Source organism: Mauremys reevesii, linkage group 3 (assembly GCF_016161935.1).
Source record: "Mauremys reevesii isolate NIE-2019 linkage group 3, ASM1616193v1, whole genome shotgun sequence".
NCBI lineage: Eukaryota > Metazoa > Chordata > Testudines > Geoemydidae > Mauremys > Mauremys reevesii.
Genome location: NC_052625.1, coordinates 65,819,627 through 65,839,867, shown reverse-complemented (window position 1 = coordinate 65,839,867; position 20,241 = coordinate 65,819,627). Strand labels below are relative to the sequence as shown.

Here is a 20,241-nt window from a genome sequence, read left to right as displayed (position 1 = left end):
TCATATACCTCAGTAAGGTTCTGCCTCCTAGATGTTGGCCTTTCACTGTGGTCCAGGCCCACTCCCCTTCTCCACTGTGTGATGGATTTTCTTAAGAATTCCCTCTTTTCCCCTGTGGAATCTGATACCTCGTCCCACAAGAGGACTGCCAAAGCTGAAGCACTTTTATTTTCTAGTCATGCACCTTCTTTTTTTGTAGGAAGAAGAGGGCATTTTTTTCCAGCTATATTTTAATTTTAAGTGGAAGGTCATGCTATTTGAAAGATTTCAGACTGTGCGTAGTCTTATCTGGTATTATTATATTTAACCCTAAACTTGAAAACTATTAAAATAAGATTCAAGGCTTTGAGGCCAAAAGATTTCCCTAAATCATGCATTTTACTTATTTTTAAATGTTTCCGTTTTATGAGAGTTTTTCCTCTTTTGATACTATGCATACTATCTTAACCAATCATCATTTCTTCCAGTGTTCCCCAAATTATTCCATGTATAATCTTTCAACAAACACTTCAAATAAACACAATCAAACCTAATTTGCATTTCTAGTTTTCAGAGTAAATGTGGCACTTTTCAGTCCAAGCCAATTTTCTAAGTCAATGTTAGAAATGCTAAAATAGAGGTGTACTACGTAAAGTGTGGCAGTCTTAACTATAGTCATTACCTCTGTCTAAATTTTACCAAGTTTGACCCAGAGAGTAAATTAAATTTTAAATTTTCCTGTATGTGGAATTAAATATTTTCCCTGAATAGACTCATAGCCTTTAAGGTCAGAAGGGACTATTATGATCATCTAGTCTAACCTCCTGCAAAATGCAGGCCACAGAATCTCACCCACTCACTCCTGTAACAAATCCCTAATCTATGTCTGAGTTATTAAAGTCCTCAAATTGTGGTTTAAAGACCTCAAAGTGCAGAGAATCCTCCAGTAAGTGGCCTGTGCCCCATGCTGCAGAGGAAGGCGAAAAACCTCCAGGGCCTCTGCCAATCTGCCCTGGAGGAAAATTCCTTCCCGACCCCAAATATGGTGATCAGTTAAACTTTGATCATGTGGGCAAGACTCACCAGCCAGCACCAAGGAAAGAATTCTCTGTAGTAACTCAGATCTCACCCCATCTAACATCCCATCACAGACCATTGGGCATATTTACCTGCGAATAATCAAAGATGAATTAATTTCCAAAATTAGGCTATCCCATCATACCATCCCCTCCATAAACTTATCAAGCTTAGTCTTGAAGCCAGATATGTCTTTTGCTCCCACTGCTCCCCTTGGAAGGCTGTTCTAGAAGTTCACTCCTCTAATGGTTAAAAACCTTCATCTAATTTCAAGTCTAAACTTCCTAGTGTCCAGTTTATATACATTTGTTCTTGTGTCCACATTGGTACTAAGCCTAAATAATTCCTCTCCCTCCCTGATATTTATCCCTCTGATAGATTTATAAAAAGCAATCATATCTCCTCTCAGCCTTCTTTTGGTTAGGCTAAACAAGCCAAGCTCTTTGAGTCTCCTTTCATAAGACAGGTTTTCCATTCCTCAGATCATCCTAGTAGCCCTTCTCTGTACCTCTTCCAGTTTAAATTCATCCTTCTTAAACATGGGAGACCAGAACTGCACACACTATTCCAGATGAGTTTTAACCAGTGCCTTGTATAACGGTACTAACACCTCCTTATCTTTACTGGATTAGTATCCAGATAAAAATAAATACTTTGTAACATATTTAAATTATATTATAGTATACATTTATGCAGAATTACTATTGCTGTAATAAGATGGTGTTATCACTATCATATGTGTATGAATACATGTCAAATTGCAGAGGCTATAGATCCCAATCCTGTAGTGAGATGCTCACAGGTGGATACTTGCACATGCATAGAGCTCCACTAAATTAATTTGGGCTTCAAACAAGCTTAGGGGGTTTGCCTCCTTTATCTCATTGCAGGATTGGGGCCTTAGTAAATTTCTATATGTTTCCACAAATAAAATTGTGTATTTTATATATGGTAAGCAAGTTTATAATTTCTTTAAAACTGAAGGAGATATTGCTATATTAATCTCTTAAAAAAATTCAGAGTCTAGAAAACACAGCTTAATACAGGGGTGGGCAAACTTTTCGGCCCGAGGGCCACATCTGGATATGGAAATTGTATGGCGGATCATGAATGCTCACAAAATTGGGGGTTGGGGTGCAGGAGGGGATGAGGCCTCCGGCTGGGGGTCTGGGCTCTGGGGTGGGGCTGGGCATGAGGGGTTGAGGATGCAGGAGGGTGATCCAGGCTGGGACCGAGGAGTTCGGAGCACAGGAGGGGGATCAGGGCTGGAGAAAGGGGTTGGGGCATAGGGGAATCCAGGGGTGCAGGCTCCGGGTGGTGCTTACTTCAAGCAGCTCTCGGAAGCAGCGGCATGTTCCCCTTCCGGCTCCTACACGGAGGCGCGACCAGGGGGGTTCTGCACACTGCCCCATCCACAGGCGCCGTGGTTCCTGGCCAATGTGAGCTGTGTGGTCGGCGCTTGGGGCAGGAGCAGCATACGAAGCCCCCTGGCTGCCCCTGCGTGTAGGAGCTGGAGGTGGGACATGCTGCTGCTTGTAGGAGCCGCGCGGAGCAGGGCAAGCCCTTGACACTGCTCCCCAGCTGGTGTGCTGGAGTGGGGAAAACCCTAGACCTCGCTCCCCAGCAGGAGCTCGAGGGCTGGATTAAAACGTCTGAAGGGCCGGATGTGGCCCCGGGCCAGAGTTTGCCCATCCCTGGCTTAATAGGTTAGTTTAAAATGGAATTACTCATTTGTAAAAATTAAATAAATATTGTATTGCAATGCTTCTGCTCTCAAATCTTTCTTACCTTTAAGTCAGATTTGTATGGCTGCTCAAACTGGACTGATGTGCCTTCTGGAAGGAGCTCTCAATTTTTCCAATTTTTTCACATAAAAATTATTTATGGAGATTGTTACATTGTGTGGACAAGTTTACTTTAAATATATTTGAAACAATACAGAGGAATTTTTATTAGGATGATTTGTCAGTGATGAGCAAAATTTAGACGTTTTGATTGGGATTAATCACCCAGAAGTTGTACCTTATCCAAACTTTATCCCAACCTCATTAGTCTTCAGAGTTAGGCTACAAATCTCAGGAGAAATGTTTCTCATATTTTTTGTGTGTTTTCTCTTCAGGCCAGAAATGCCTGTAACATCTTTTCTAAAAATGATAATGAACATGCATCTAATTTTTTCTATTTTTTTGACTTTCAGCGACAACTTGCAAGTTTACTCTTTGAACTGGGGTGCACAAGTTCAGCTCTACAGATCTTTGAGAAGCTGGAAATGTGGGAAGCTGTAGTAATCTGCTATGAAAGAGCAGGACAGCATGGGAAGGTGAGAGTGTCTTATTAGCTGAGCTGAGTTTCTTGGATTTTGATATTTATATTACAGTAGCACCTAGAAATCCTGTTGTGCTACACACTGTATACATGTATACACATACAGAGGTGTTATGTAGTAATATAAATAGATATCAACTCACCCAACTTTTTTCTATTTAGCAATTCAAACAGTGGCTGATTTATTGTAGGTGTCATTGCAGAAGTGAGTCTGGAGAAGGTATTTGAACTGAGAGAAGTGTAGCAAAGGTCAGCCTAGGGTCAGCATCCATGCACAAGGAGAAGTGTGTGAAGAAGATATTTGTGGGAAAAGAGAACAAGCAGCAAATGAGTTTGGTATCATTGGTAGAACTGAGAGGACCTGTGGTTGGGGACACAGTGGGAGAGGAATGTGTGAGTGAGTAGTGGCTTTGGAGGGGTGTGGGTGTGTGTGTGTGTGTCCTGGCTATGGACAATGAAGATTGTTTTGTATGGTGGGGTACAATGTGAGTGTTACAGATGAGGAGGTTTAAATAATCAAAATGGGGAGTTGCTGAGGGCCTGGACCAGAATTCTGACTGTGAAAAGAGGTAATCCAGTTATAATTCCTACTTAACTTTAGTTCTCATTTAACTGTAGCTCAAACAGACATATGCTGTACATTTTGTTTTAAAAAAAGCATAGTTTTAGGGCATCATTAAGATAAAGAAATCAGATACTCTATCAGGAAATGCAGAGGCACTTTACCTCTGCCTCCTTGGTTGTTTCTCTGCTGAGGTTTCTCTGAACTTCTCCCCATTGACCTAGCACTTGTGGCTAGCAGTGAGAGCACTAGTGCAGGCCAGCCAGTTGACATTTCTGCTGTCATTGTCCATAGACAGGACCACATTTTTTCTCTCTCTCTTTCACTCACACTCTATTAAGTTCATCAAGGAATATGCTGATGACACAGTAGTATAAAGCTGCTGGTGGCTAGTCTGTACTAGCTGTACGTGTTGCTCACACCAATGAAAATGAACGGGTGCTAAAGCACTGATGGAAGGAATTAAATAAAATGCTTACTGGATATGTTGCCTGCTGCCAGTCTGGGGTTCCGTCTGCCAGCCCCTGTAAATGTAAAATGTAATACTAGCACCCGAAACCTTAAATTACAGTAAATAAATGAAGACTTGGCACACCACTCCTCAAAGGTTGCCAACTCCTACCATACATGGAATGATTGGGCTTACATTGAGTTCAGGTTGCAGAGGCAGTTGTAAGTCTTTTTATACAGAATTGTAACTTGTCAATTAAAACAAATAACCTAGAATTTCTTATAATGCCTTATGTAACTTTTTCCAATTATACTAGGCCAATATCTAGATCTTGGTAATTATAAACTGACAGATCTGTGTTTCACTGCCAACTGCCATGTCACGTTATGCATGCCTTGGGGATACTGTGCTACTGTGAGGACTCTTTCAATACAGTAGAGAAATAAAGGTCAATATTTTCCATTTCCTGGAAACACATTCTGTTCTAGTTAAATTCACCAACTGCCCGTAGGGAGTTATGAAAATGGCATTCAGACAGAGTATCTGACACAGGAAACTGCTTTCAAAATTGATGTTTGTAAAGCACTTTGAAAATATAAAATGCTATATAAGTGCTAAGTAGCAAGAGTACTGAAAACAAGGTTAAATCCGGAGCAAAACAACAAAAAATAGAAACATTTAACTGTAAGACAAGGAGTGAGTATATTTGTGCTCATTATCAAGAGAGCTTTATTAATGTGAAATATTCCTATTAAAATCACACCGTAACTAGGCTTGTGGAAATGTATGAGAATCTGCTAGTGCAAAATATTGTCAGTGGACGGAGCAGCCTCAGAGCAAGCTGTGTTAGACAAGGCTTTGTACCTGATTCTCAGGATTGCTATTGTAAAACGAGAGTAATGAAAAGCTGAAAAAACTTACAAAATGGTCAAACATTAGAGAATATTAAGGGGGAATACCAAGCACTAGAGTCATATCATTCTTCTTATTTCTACTTTTGAATTCTTGGTTGACAAAAAAGTTACAAACATCAACAATGCAGATACAGAAGTGAATAGGTAAAGTAGTGCCACAATAACTATTGCAGCATATATTAGATTCATGTATTAGATCCAATATACTTGAGAAAAGCCTAATAATCATAAAAAAACGCAAACAAACCAGAAAACAGTTTAGTAAACTTCAGTAACCTCTTGTTTTTAGCAATTTTTATGCTGCTATATGTACTCCCTCAGTTATCAGGGAGTACATATAGCAGCATAAAAATTGCTAAAAGCAAGAGGTTACTAAAGTTTACTAAACTGTTTTCTGGTTTGTTTGCGTTTTTTTATGATTATTGGATATGATTCTACTAGTTTATTTCATAATATGAATATAATTAGTGGAATCTGGTATAAAGTGAGCCAGCAAAAGAGCAACACCATGCCAAGCAAGGCGCAAAACAGGACACTTACACAAAGAGAGCAATTTAAGATGTGAACACACAGTGTGTTGATGATAGTTACTGATGTTGTCATTCCAATTTTTTCACTTGTTGCATTCCTCCATTAGACCTATTGAAGAGCAGACACCAATCTTCATGGATGTGATGAAAAAAGTAGGCTCAGGACGGGGGCCTGAGCCTGTCAGTATTACTGAAAACTAAAGAGGAGCATTTGTACCAAGTGGGAATATTACTGGGAGCATAAATGTGGGGGGAGGGGACCATGGCTATAGAAGCTAAGATGGTCCCTTGACCTTGGAACCTCGAATAAGGCATCTGGTTTAAAAATATCCCCCTAGCCTCCAGCGCCTGCCCGGCGCCCACTCTTCCCCTTTAGCCAGAGAACTGCATGTTTTGCCAGCTGGCTAATAGACCTATACCCACTACTTCCTCTCTGCTTTTCCCTCTCCACACTGCTTGGTATGTGTCGAAAGGGTAAATGAAGGGCTGTTAGGAGCAGAGTTCCCTCCTCAGCTTTTCCTGCATTAGTTCCAGTCACTGAATGCACTGTGGTTCACTAGGGTCAGGTGAGACATCAGAGGAGTGGGCTGCTAGCTTGGTTCTTAAGACATCTTCAGGACAAGACACTCTTCCTTCCATCATCATGGAGGCTTGGTGGGAACTTGTTTCTTACCCTAACTTGGGGGTAAGGTGCCTGCCCAGCTCCTCACCCACCTTCCCCAGCCTTTGATTTATCTGTGAATTTCCACATTGAGGAGTGCCAGTGTAACAAGCCAGTAGATGCTTGTGAGATGGACACTGCTTTGGAGGAGGGGAATTGCTCCCCCTAGGACAGAGGTATTTGGGGACAGAGTTGTGGGGAGCCTGCATAGGGGTTGGCCCCCCTGACCACTTTCCATGTTAGGGAGACAGCAGGAAGATGGTGAGAGGAGGAGGAAGAGATGTTAAGGATATTAGAACATGAAAAGCTCTTGGAATGGGGTGGGGACTCCCTCATGTGCAGGAGCCCTAGAACGCTGCTTCCCCTTCTTCCCCAAGTGGGAAAAGCCAGGAACAGAGCCCAGCTTTGCAGCTGCAAAGGCAGCAATCCATATGTCAGTGATCATCCTTGTCACCACAGGAGAAGTCTGTGAATGCAAAAGCACAAAACGTTACAAATATTACTTCATGCACGGGAACAACAATAGGAAGAGCTGGGAAGCCTGTTTCACCCTCGTATTCTGACTGCCTATGCATTACAGAGACAAGGTGGATGAAGTAATATCTTTTATTGGACCAACTTCTGTTGGTGACAGAGACTAGTTTTTGCACTTATACAGAGCTCTTTTTCAAGTCTGGGAAATGTACTGATTGTGTCACAGCTAAATACTAGGTGGAACAGTCTGTTTAGAAGATAACACATTTCAAGGGATCATTGAAGGAGAGGTGGCCCATTAACACCTCTTCAGTCATGCAGGAAGGGGAGCTGGGAGGGGTTGTTAGTGGAAGTTAGATTGTTGTAAGAAACCATTAATCCAGTGTCTCTATTCAGTCCATGATTCTTAAGCCTGGTCTACACTACGCGTTTAAACCGGTTTTAGGAGCGTAAAACCGATTTAACGCCGCAACCGTCCACACTAAGAGGCCCTTTATATCGGTATAAAGGGCTCTTTAAACCGGTTTCTGTACTCCTCCCTAACGAGAGGAGTAGGGCTAATATCGGTATTACCATATCGGATTGGGGTTAGTGTGGCCGCAGATGGACGGTATTGGCCTCCGGGCGGTATCCCACAGTGCACCACTGACCGCTCTGGACAGCAATCTGAACTCGGATGCAGTGGCCAGGTAGACAGGAAAAGCCCCGCGAACTTTTGAATATTTCCTGTTTGCCCAGCGTGGAGCTCCGATCAGCACGTGTGGCGATGCAGTTAAAAATCAAAATAAAGAAAGAGCTCCCGCATGGACAATGTGGACGTGATCGCTGTAAGGGCAGGCAAATCTGTTCTATCAGCGCTCCGTTACAGAAGACGAAATTCAAAATCATTTTTTAAATATCTCCAGACAGATGCCATAGCAGGGACTCAGCGCACTGCTGCGTGACAAGCGTAACGGAAAGCCAAAGAATCAAATGGACGCTCATGGACTGGAGGACTCAAGCTATCCCACAGTTCCTGCAGTCTCTGAAAAGCATTTGCATTCTTGGCTGAGCTCCAAATGCTTCTAGGGTCAAAAACAGTGTCCGCGGTGGGTCAGGGCATAGCTCGGCAATTTACGCACCCAACCCCCAGAAGTGAAAGGGAAAACAATCCTCTCTTGACTCTTTTACATGTCACCCTATCTTTACTGAATGCTGCAGATAGACGCGATGGTGCAGCACTCAACACCAACATCCTTGCTCCCCCCATACTATGGCTGGCTGATGGTACAATACGACTGGTATCTGTCCTTGTCATCAGCCTATTGGCACATGGGGCAGTGCAAAAGGACTGGTAACCATGATGACCAGCATCTGTTAGGTCGATCAAGGGCGCCTGGACCTAATTTTTCCTGGTAGATGGTGCAGTATGGCTGATAACCATTGTTGTCATAGCAACAGGGGGCTGAGTTCCATCAGCCCCCACCCATCATGTGTAAAGAAAAGATTCAAGTGCCCCTGAACTAGCAGAGGGATGCTGGGCTCCTCTCCTACACACTCCTTACTGTCCTGTCTGGACTATCATAGCAGCTGGAGGCTGCCTTCCACTCATCTCTCACTAACAAGTCACTGTGTCTTATTCCTGCATTCTTTATTACTTCATCACACAAGTGGGGGGGACAATGCTACGGTAGCCCAGGAAAGCTGAGGGAAGAACGGAATCAACAGGTGGGGTTGTTGCAGAAGCACCCAATGTGAATAGAATACAGCTCATAATTTCTGCAGGATCTGACACAGAGCAGCTGTGCTCTCTGGTTCTCTGATACAGTGGTTCTCTAGTACACTTGCCCATATTCTAGGCAGGACTGATTCTATTTTTAGATATCAAAAAGGAGAGATTGACTCAGGGAGTCATTCCCAATTTTGACTTTTGCGCCCCTGGCTAAGAGCAGCCAGGGGCACTTATGACAGCAGCAAATGGAACAGTGCAAAAGGACTGGTAGCCACGATCATCTTATTACCAATTTATGGATTGGTAGATGGTACAGTATGGCTGATAACCATCTCTGCTGTCATGCAAAAACAAAAGCTTGCTGCTGTGTAGCGCTGCTGAATCGCCTCTGTCAGTGGCATCTAGTACACATACGGTGACAGTCACAAAAGGCAAAACAGGCTCCATGATTGCCATGCTATGGCATCTGCCAGGGCAATCCAGGGAAAAAAGGCGCGAAATGCTTGTCTGCCGTTGCTTTCCCAGAGGAAGGAGTGACTGACGACATTTACCCAGAACCACCCGCGACAATGATTATTGCCCCATCAGGCACTGGGATCTCAACCCGGAAATTCCAAGGGGCGGGGGAGGCTGCGGGAACTATGGGATAGCTACGGAATAGCTACCCACAGTGCAACGCTCCAGAAGTCGATGCTAGCCTCGGACCGTGGACGCACACCACCGATTTAATGTGTTTAGTGTGGCCGCGCGCACTCGATTTTATACAATCTGTTTTACAAAACCAGTTTATGCAAATTCGGAATAGTCCCGTAGTGTAGACGTACCCTTAGTGTCTAGCAAAGTTATGAATTTAAGCTCTCAGGCTCATATTTTGAAGGTGTTGTGCAGGTTTCCTTTAAGGATGAGGACTGAGAGGTCAGATATAGAGAGTAGTCGCTTTCTGAAAAGTGTTCCCCCACAGACGATAGGACGTTTTTGTCTTTTATCATTTTTCTGTGTGAGTTCACTCCAAGAGCACAGTGATTGTCTTGTTTTACCCATGTAGTAGTTGTTGGGGCGTTTAGTGCACTGGATAAGGTATTCCACATATTGTGATAGGCATGCATAGGGCCCATGAATCTTGAAAGGTGTGCTGTGGAGACTGTTGATTATCACAGCAGTAGAGAAATGTCTACAGGTTTTGCAACTGCTGTTCTGGCAGGCTCTGGTGCCACTTTGAGTTGATATGTCCTGGTGTAAGCTGGAACCAACATGCCTACAACACTGCCTGTGCAATTTGTGGCAGAAAAGGAGTATTATGAGGTGCTGTGGAGCACAGGAACATGGGAAGGGGAAAGACAGGACAATTGAGATGGAATATCAGGAAAAGCTTCCTCAAGGCAAGATCAAACTAGTATATAAATTAATAAATTAATACTTTTACATGATGCTTTGAAAATGTAACTACTACCATTGAACTTTACAACAGGCTTGTGAGATAAGGGGGGAGGGATAGCTCAGTGGTTTGAGCATTGGCCTGTTAAACCCAGGGTTGTGAGTTCAATCCTTGAGGGAGGTCCCTTCCAACCCTCATATTCTATGCTTCTAAGTAAGTATTCCCTATATGTAGATGAGGAGACACAGACTATTCAATGAGTAAGTTCCAAAGCAGGAATTAGAATTTGGGAGTTTCCTTCTCCCACCCTCATGTTCAACCCATTCTGTCATACTACCGCTCTAGTAGACTGTCAAATACAGTCCCATTTTGAAAGCAACAGTCCCGTATTTAAGCCTTCCTGCATGTGTCACGACTTTTTCTTAAAAATGGGCAAATTGTCCTGTATTTTGTGTCCCCCTCTGTCCTGTTTCTCCTCCTCCCCCCCGCCAATCAGTACTGGTGGGTTCTGCTGCTGGCCGGATCCCTGCTTGCCAGCTGCCTGCCCACCAACAGAGAGTGGGAGGATCCAGTGGCCGACAATGGGGGTGGTTGTGCAGGGCTGGTGGCAGGGCAAAGCTGCAGCATACGGGGCCGGCCGCTCCCCCTGCTGGTCCATCAGCACAGCCCCCGCTGCATGCCAGCTGTAGGCCAGCAGAGCCTCGCCCCAATCCCGTTTCCAGCTGGCACTGGCTGTGTTCCATAGCGGTTAGTGAGCGCGGGCAGGCTCCAGACAGTGCCCAGTTATGCGTTGCCTCTGCTGCCCATCCATTGTCCCATTACGTGCTCCCCCCTCTAGTTGTCCTCTCCCTGCTTTGCCCCTTCACCCCAGCCCCACTGCTCCTCCTCCATATCCCCTTGGACGGGGCACATCCCGCTCCCAGCACTGTGCGGAGAACCAGCCCCTGGTCAGAGCACTCAGCTCATCAACAGCCGGGCCAGCAGGCTCCTTCCTTCCCCTACTGCCTCTGGCTGGGCCGGTGCCCCAGGAAAGCTCAAGACCCTCTGGCCCGGTGCACTGGCCAGGAGGAGCCAAGCCCTGCATATGCCAAAGCCCCGCACAGTGCTGGCCTCTCCACCCCTCAGGTAAGCTGTGGAGTGGCGGGGGGGAAGCGATTTCCAGCCCGTTCGTGCCCTGACCCTGCAGGCTCCACAGCAGCCCCCCAGGCAGCGGCTTAGCAACCTCTTCACCCACCCTTCCCTGCTCTGTTCCCTAGGCACCCTCTGCTGTTGAGCCACCTCTCTGGCCAGGTTCGCTGTAGCTCCTACAGTCAGGTTCCCTGGGCCCTGGTGCACAATGCATCCTTATGGCTTAACCCCTTCTTGCCCACACTGTAGCCAGGGGACAGGAGGTGGCTGGGTTATGTCGGTGGCCATCAGCAGCCTGGAAGTATTAGCTGCCTTTCAACACTGTGTGAGCAGGAAGGGACAAGCTACTTCCAGCCACCTGAGGGTGAAGGGGGTGGGGTGGAGAAGAAGAGATGAGCTCTGCAAAAAAAAAAAAAACAGGCCAGGTCATCCCTCTCCCCCCCACAGAGCTGGAAGCAGCTCCCGGCCCCTCCCTCCCGCACAGTGCCGAAAGGCTGCTGCTGGCCACGTTCTGGTGTGAACCCTGGCAGAAATCTGGGGGGCGGGGGCAGGAGTGTGTGATCCTGTGCGCCCCCCCCCCCATGTGTTGCCTCAGGAAGACACGGCACCAGGTGAGGCAGATCTGTCCTGGGGGCCCAGCTAGGCATGGAGGGCGGAGAGCACCGGGAGGGGAGGGGCGCGCACACACACACACACTGTCACCTCTCATGAACCCTAAAGTCTTAAAGATAAGAAGGTAAATAAAAAGAATCCAACTATGCAGTATTTCTTTTTAACGGGCTCAGTCAGCTTGATGTTAATTTGAACATTTGTACTGCATAGTTGAACTTGCCGTTGAACTTGCTTGAATATGAGCAATTTTGCCAGGTGTCCTGTATTCAGCATAGGGAAATATGGTCACTCGCCCAAGGGAAATGATGAAAATTTAATTTTAGGATATATTTAAAATTAGATGGTCCAAAGCACAAAAATATACAGCATTTAAGACTGTAGTATAATGAGTGAGTGATGGAGACTCATGAATGGAAAGAAAATAGGGTCTATAAAAAGGAGAGAGCAGATGAGTAGACACACAGATGGACATTTTGAGGCTGAGAAGCCTATTTCTGGGGCAGTGTTAAGCTTGGTACATGGGAGTCTGCAATGAGGATCAAAAAGGAATTATCCCACTTGTGCATTTCTAGCTACCAGAACATTCTTTGTTGTTCTCTCTCTGCATACTTAATACTCTGTTTTCATTGTTGTATCCCAACACAGCAAGTGCATGCTCTTATATCTTTCTTCGTGTTTTAAATATGTGTCTAGTGAACTGAGCTTTTGCTTTCATTCCAGTTCAACGCGGGCACTCCTGTCCAAACCATTTAGTTGTAACCAAATCTTGTTTAAATCAGCAATATTTATTAAACTATAATTTTAGTTTTTATTTACCATGTTAAATTTAACCTTTTTCTAAAGTTAAATTTAAGAAGTTTTGTGAAGATTAAGAAAAGTAGCTTGTTCTATGGCTTGGGGACATGCTCAAAATATATTTTTCAAAAGTTCATTTTATTTAGATTTCATTGCTAATTATGTAACATTTAAAGTTTTTACAAATTTAGTTAATGATTAAGAATTATGAAATGAATCTCTCACATAGTGATTACACTTCATTTATCTAAATTATAGCCTTACCAAGAGAAAATCGCCACTCAGATCCACATAAAGGATTTTGCTTCCAATATTTTTCTTTCTACAGAACCAGAATTCCTATCAAAGAGCAGGATACCAGTTTTTGCTCTTAACAAAAATGCACAGCATAATGGGAAATCTTGATTTAAAGCATTATCCAGATTTATATGAGCAAACAAACTAATCATTTTTTAAAATCCAGATAAATTTGTGACTTTGTGATAAGAATCATTTGCATTAGTCCTGTGAAGATTGGAGGAACAAAGAGAGGATGAAAATCCAACTGCATAATATATATGGGAGGTGAACAGCCAAAGTATTGTATATTTAATTATTCTGTTTTATCTCCAAGCTGGAATATTTATGTTGGCAATGAATCCCTGCAAATTCAGGCCAAAACATACTGGTTTTGCGCACTTACATGTAAAATGTAATTAGTGAATGGCTGGGCTGTTTGTGTAATGTATAACAGTACTAGGCACTACCATACAGAGACCTGGGTTTGGGAGTGACTTACACAGGATGAGGTAAAGGAGCAGCATGCAATGCCCTTTTCACCTCGTAGCTGCTGTTCACAGCAGAATTTGTCTTGTTTAAAAAAAAAAAAAAAAAAAAAGCCTGTACTTTCAGATGCTGCCTGCTATGACTGCAACTATTTTAACTGTGTAATTCTCTCTGTTCTAGAACAATTAATCTTTGAGATCAGCTGTCAATATTTATTCATTTAATCATAGTCATAGATAGGGTGACCAGAGGGCAAGTGTGAAAAATCGGGACGCGGGTGAGGGGTAATAGGTGCCTATATAAGAAAAAGAAAACCAAAATCAGGATTGTCCCTATAAAATCGGGACATCTGGTCACCCTAGTCATAGAAATTAGAGGTGGGAGGAAACATTGTTTATCTAGTCCTTCCCTCTGCCAGTTCGGGGTTCTTTATGAAGGTATGTTTTTCTCATCCTTTTCCCAGTCTAATAATAAATGTCTCAAGTAATAGAGACTTCACAGCTTCCTTTGGAAAACTGTTCCACTGCTTAAGAACTCTTACTGGTTAGCAATTTTTCCTGAGACTCAGCCTACAATTTTCTGCTTCTTAATTTGGTACCATATTTTCCAATTATGTTCCTATACAACCCTAAACAATTCCTCTCCCTTCTTGATGTTTATGCCCTTCCAATATTTGCAGACTGTTATGTTTCTGCTAAATCTTCATTTACCATAGATGACAGCAAGAATGTCTTGTTAATATATTAGAGATGAAAAAATTCACAACAAAGTGAAACCCTTGAAAGGGTTCTTTCTTTCTGAAGATTTCTGAATGGGCTCTTTGAAATTCATCAATAGTCCAAAATTAACCTGTATGCCCAAGATTGAGGAAGGGGCAGTAGAAGACTGCACACACATCAGCCATTTTTTCTGACTGAATTCCCTAGGGATTATGCAAATATGGGGCAGGAAAATAGCTTTCATTAGAACAGGAGAGGGAAGAATCATTCCTACATGAAGATCAACAGTGCAGTTGCCTTAGGTAGATGGAGTGACATACTGCAGGAGGATGTGATTAATAATAAACTGCTCAAACTTGGCTCTGTGGCAGGATTTGTTGGATTTAGCTGTAATCTCATGTGATTCAAACTGATCCTTTCAAATAGAGAGCATACACTAAATTGAATTCTGTATGATGCTGCTAATATCTGTGTGTTATGTGTTGAGGTTACATTTGGAAGGGGGGATATTTATTTATTTATCGGTGAGATTAAGGAGGGGAAAGTATCTTTTTGAAACTTTGAGGTTAGAGAGTGAGTGGAACCTGGCACTGAGGAGAGTAAGGCAGAGTTATAAAGGGTATTGTAGGCAGCTCAATTTTAAAAGGTCTTGTGGGAACTCCAGCGTGTATCCTCTCTTCCAAAAGCCTGCAAAACCTCTGAAGCTTGCTTTTTAAATGCTTACTTATTTCTGAGTATATTTTTATTTCCTACATTTAGACGAAAATATAGCTTTTATTTGTACATTTTGTAGAACAGTAGCAGCCACAGCGAAGAGGGAGTGAAGAGAGAGGTAACATAAAACATGTTGGAAGCATTACCTCCAGAGGGAACAAATTAGTGATCAGAAAACGGAATAAACATTGAGGATACTTAATAAGGTGATTCAAACAAAGAAGAATAAAAGCAGGCAGGGTCTGTCAGTAGCCTAGTAGTAGCGGCAGTGCACTACCATGTAGGAGATACAGATTGGATTTCCAGGGTTGGTATTTGCTCATTGGGCAAAAGATACAGTTGAGGCATGAAATGGGGAACAGCTATTTGCGGCTTTGACATAGTGACTCTTTTCCCAGTACAAAGAAGTAAAGGTTAATCCCATTTTGACACTGAGGTGCTCCCAGGTTGTACCATATTTCAAAATTTTACTGGGGAAGAATTCTCCTTTTCACATAGTCGTCCTGTGCTTTATCTCCAAATAGTCCTCTGCCTGAAAATGTAAGAGTTTACATTTCACCTTGACTTCTTTGAAAAACAGTTTGAAAAAATTTCATCTCTGAAATGACTTCATTTTACCACACTAGAGTTGCAATGAAAATGAATATGGCTTTAGGATTTAACATAAGTAAATCATGCCTTAAGGATCATGTAGACATGAACAGAATTTTAACAACAGCACTTAAATGTTAGTCTTTGGGCTTTACAAGATATAAAAGAACTTATGGAGCATTTTTTTCACAGATTTATCTCTGACACAGACTTTGTTCAAGATACTGTTTTGTTTTTCAGATTTCTTGACTCTTGTTAGATTATGTAAGAAACTGCTAAGGTGTAAAATCTGAGTGACAATGGTAGTATATGGTTAGATTGACCATGGATTCTCCTATTAAGGGGCTCTGTAGAGAGGGTTAGTCGGGGTTCGTCCCTCTCTGGGGCGGCGGGGACCCACACCGCCTCCCTTGGTCCTGGCCCAGCCCCTTGGGGAATCAGGCCACAGGAATCCTGGCTCAAGCCATCCGGCAGGGGGCTGAACACACACAGATAACAATTAACAGATAACTAGCCCAGGCCCTGGGTCAGGGCGGGGGAGTAAAGAGTCCAAGTCTCAGGCAGGGCCGAGCAAACACAGGTAAATAGCACACCCAGGCTCCAAGCGGCCTGGGAGAGGGGGAGACTGCCACCCATGCATTGGGTGGCGGGGGGTGGGGGACACAGGCCCTCCCACTCCACTGCGTCCCAGCCCAGGGCCCTAGCAGTGGCCAAAGGCCCACTGCTGTGTCTGGGGGGATCCTGGCCGCAACATGCTGACATGAGTTCCGGCTGTGCTGCAGCCAGATTCAGGTTGGCTGTCCCCAGGCTACTCCCCAGCTCCCCCTCTGGAGGTACCTGGGTCAAGGTGGTGTCCTCAGGGAGGTCGATCACCATTGGATCCTCAGGGTAGCTGGCGACAGGTAGGGTCAGTGACCCTTCGGGGTAGCTGGCGAGAGGTAGGCTCAGTTACTCTCCGACACACAGGTCTGTGAAAGTGGCGGCCGGTCAAGCCAGTCTCCAGGTCTGCTGCTGGTTGCTGGAGTCTCTCCGGCGGGGAGCTGGGCCGGAGGTGTCTGGCTTCTCCAGCAGCTGCCTCCTGAGTGAGCTCTGGGATTGAGCTCTTATACTTCCTGTCCAGCCTCTGACCCTCTGGGGGACGGGCTTGGAGTGCTCTGGCTCCGCCCACCCTGGTGTTTGGCGGAGCTTGTCCCTTTCTGGGGTACCAGGGAACCGCACCGCCTCCCTACAGTCTCATTTCCTTTTTGTTTTTATAATAGGCGGAAGAAGTCTTGAGGCGAGAGCTAGAGAAAAAGGAGACACCAGGATTATATTGCTTGCTTGGCGATGTTCTTAAAGATCACCAATACTATGACAAGGCTTGGGAGTTATCTAAGCATCGCAGTGCCCGGGCTCAGCGCTCCAAGGGCCTCCTCCATCTTCGCAACAAAGAGTTCAGAGAATGCGTGGAGTGCTTCGAACGTTCGGTGAAGATTAACCCCATGCAGGTTGGGAAAGAAAAACAAATATGGTTTTTAAAGTTAGGATGTTTACTTTTTAATTGTTGTGTTTTTAATGTTTAATGTTTTTCAACATTTAAAAACAGGTTAACTGTGTTCACAAATGGTCAGAGTATCAGTTTTAACTTTATTAATTTATTAATGTGGTAAATATTGATGATCTTTAAGATGAGAGACTAAGAGCTCTGTCTAGAAGCAGCATAATAAGGGAATGGACATGTACAAGCTTTCCTATGCAGGCCTTCTGCCAAAATTGAGACTTGGCTTGTTGCATCCCCACTGTCCCCAAAATGCCAAGACACTCCCTCCTTTTCCGCTGGCAAAAGATTTTTAAACACAAATATATTTATAAATTTCATTGACTGTCTTGCATCCTAGTTAAAGAAAATAGACCATATAGATATTTTCAGTAGAGAATCCCGTGAAAGAGAGTGGTAGGAACTAAATCAAGGGAAAACCTAGGAACTGGAGTTGTCTTTATACCAATATGGAATGATGGGATTACATGGCAGAGTTGGTGACACAAACCTCTCTGGAAGATCCTGGCTAATTGCACTAAAAATGCAGCTGATACACTAATGAGTTGTTGTGTATTAATGAATTTGTGTAATAATTAATTAAGTCTCAGTATTGACTAGGGACCCGGAAGTGTTTACCTACTGAGGAAGCAGCTTCTGCTGCAATGTACTACTATTTTAGGTAGTGACAGGCTTATGGGTGCTGCTAAATCCGTTCAGATTTAGAAACATTTATGTTGATGTTTCAGTTCAGGGCTGAATTGTCTCATAGCTAATGCCTTGTATTGGGAATGGATTAGAGCTGCCACTTCCCAGCAGGTACAGTGCTTCGTAGATGACTCCTAGAGCTCCTTAACAAACATGGGGAACACACCCACTGCTCACACCCCATAAGACCTTCCTTGGACTCATTTCTTCTGCACATCTCTTTGCTGGGTAGTGATTCTAGACCAACAAAGTTTTTCCTCTTGGATGAGTTTGAGGATTTTTGGCTATGAATAGGCCTGCATGAACAGCACAAACCAAGATTGGCATCTTATGGCCTATCCCTCCCTCTGTACAGTAGCTAACCCCATTCTGGTCCTTTATGAAGAGATCTGCAAGCCAAACAGATAAGCTGAAAAGGTCCGGGAAAGCAAAATGGAGCTTCCCAAGCAATAAAGATCCATCTCTTGGTTCAAGGAGATTGAAGTAAGTTTGGGATCTTCTCACAAAGCCAACCACAAGGAATAAGGGAAGAGTGAGCACCATCAAAAAGGCCTTGATTTGCTGTGAGAATAAGGGGATCCTGCAGTTGGAGAAAAGAGGTTACTAACGGGTACAAGCAGTAAAGTAGTTTATCCTTTAAATTCTCCAGATTATGATTTCTGGTACCTCTGTCATCGTGTAACCAAAAGCTTTAAAAGAAGATGCCAAAGAACATGAGAAAGAGAGAGAGGTTGGGAAAAGTGTACATTTGGGAGAAATTTGGTCATATGGATAGACAGAATTCAACCAAGGGGAATGCCAGGCAAGAAGAGCAGTGGAGAGAATACCACATCTGAGTTTAAAAAAAAAAAAAAGGTGGGTGGGAGGTGGACTTCATCACTCAGGGGTGAAAGCGAGGAAGAGAAAAACACTCCAGAGCCGGTATCTGTGACTGACTTGAGCCATCTCTGTGAGTTAGCAAGAACTTTCATAAATTGAGATGATGATGAGGCTGTTAACTGAGGCAGGAGAGAAACACAGTAGAGCTGCATTAGAGGGTTTTTGAAAATTAGAAATTTGAGGTACATCGAGCATGTAGGAAATAAAAAAAAATTACTTTGAAAATGTTGCTAGCACAGTAAAAGAAAGCACAGAGAAAGGTGCAACATTCCAAAGAGTTGATTGAGAACCTTGAAGAAAAAGATTAATAGACCCTGATTATTTTATCCACAAGCTAATTAGCAATCTGTAGTAATCAAAGCACTTAACTGTTTAGGCCAAACTAGGTTTCTGATTGAGTGTTCACCTTATTTTCTGAAAAAGTTAAGTGAAAATAAAAAGAAAAGAATGTATTAGTGCAGTGGTTCCCAAACTGGGGTTCACGAAATGTTACGGGGATTCTTGGGGGGAAAAAATTCTCTAATGGCAGACAGAGCTGTCCCTAGGGATCCCAGGCACCACAGGGCCAGCAGCCGGGAGCTCCGGGGACTTCCAAGAGCTATGCAGATCAAAGCAAGCATATCTATCCCACTGAGAAGATTTAAACTTCAAGACGCCTTATAAGAAATTGAAAGGGAGGTGGATTTTTTGTTGCTGTTTTTAAAATTAAATAGGCTGCTAGTATTGTTTTTAAAATTATTATGAAGAACAAGTTTAAGTTTTGTGTAACGTGAGTTGTTTGCCTGGACTGCTCAAGACCTGAATGTTGTGTAGGAGGAACTCGTTGAGTTGGCTTCTTAAATACCTTCGTGCTGTTTCACATCTGATACTCCTTGATGAAACATAAGAGCCTTGTCTTATAACAGGCTTAATCAAAGTGACAAGCTGCAAAAGTGAGATCTTGGAAGAGTGTTGCCGTTTTCATAATGTAATAAAATACCGTAATGATAAATAATAGTGTGTAATAAGCATGTCATAAAAACAAATTTTATACTTCCAAGATCACTGCTTTTGTACTTTATCCTCAGGTAAGGGAGAAAATCCCTGGACATACTCATTTTTAGGAGGGGGTTCATGAGACTTGACATTTTAGTGAAAGGGGTTCACGGGTTGTTAAAGTTTGGGAACCACTGTATTTATGTCATTGTGCCAAGAAATAAAAGTATAAAGACCTGCAAGCAAATTTAAAAGTCTGAGTAAAAGCACACTTCTGTAGATAGAATGGAGATAGTAATGTTAAATAGTTTACTTTCCAGCCTGAGACCTTCAGAGACGCTAGAAGTTCATTGTTAAAATTGAACCTGCAGCTCATTTGGAAAGGTTTGTTGTGCTAAAGTATTCTGGGCAGTTCGCTCCAGCTATTCTGTAGTAATTTGGCTGAAAGTAGGTTAGTGAACAATGTTACCTGGCATCTAAAGAAAAATAGTAAATTGTTAGTAAAGAGCTCCTGTACTACAACAGGAGAATTAATTGAGGTTTTCAGAAATTTAATATGATAAGCTTCTTTAAATATGGCTAGTTTTCTTTTTAACACCCCTCTCACCCCCTCTGTCCCCCCCCCCCAAAAAATAGAAAGCATCTGTTTCCTTGCTCTGAGATTTGTATTCCTGCTCCATAGCATGTTTGTTTTCTCTCTTGACTTAACAGGGAAAATGAAAACAATGCATTGCCAGTGGCAGTTGCTCTTCCTTAAACTTTATTACATGTGGTGACAAT

At 43.3% G+C, this 20,241-nt stretch overlaps 1 protein-coding gene across 4 annotated transcripts in view; it reads left to right on the top strand.

Annotated features, from left to right (window-relative positions):
- The window catches only part of TTC27 (tetratricopeptide repeat domain 27), a 193,895-nt gene that overhangs the window by 129,883 nt on the left and 43,771 nt on the right, over positions 1-20,241 (top strand). For all 4 annotated transcript variants that reach the window (XM_039531879.1, XM_039531878.1, XM_039531877.1 and 1 more), the window contains 2 exons: positions 3,254-3,376; positions 16,643-16,870. In XM_039531879.1, the coding sequence (XP_039387813.1) occupies positions 3,254-3,376; positions 16,643-16,870 (351 nt within the window). The remainder of the gene's footprint in view (positions 1-3,253; positions 3,377-16,642; positions 16,871-20,241) is intronic.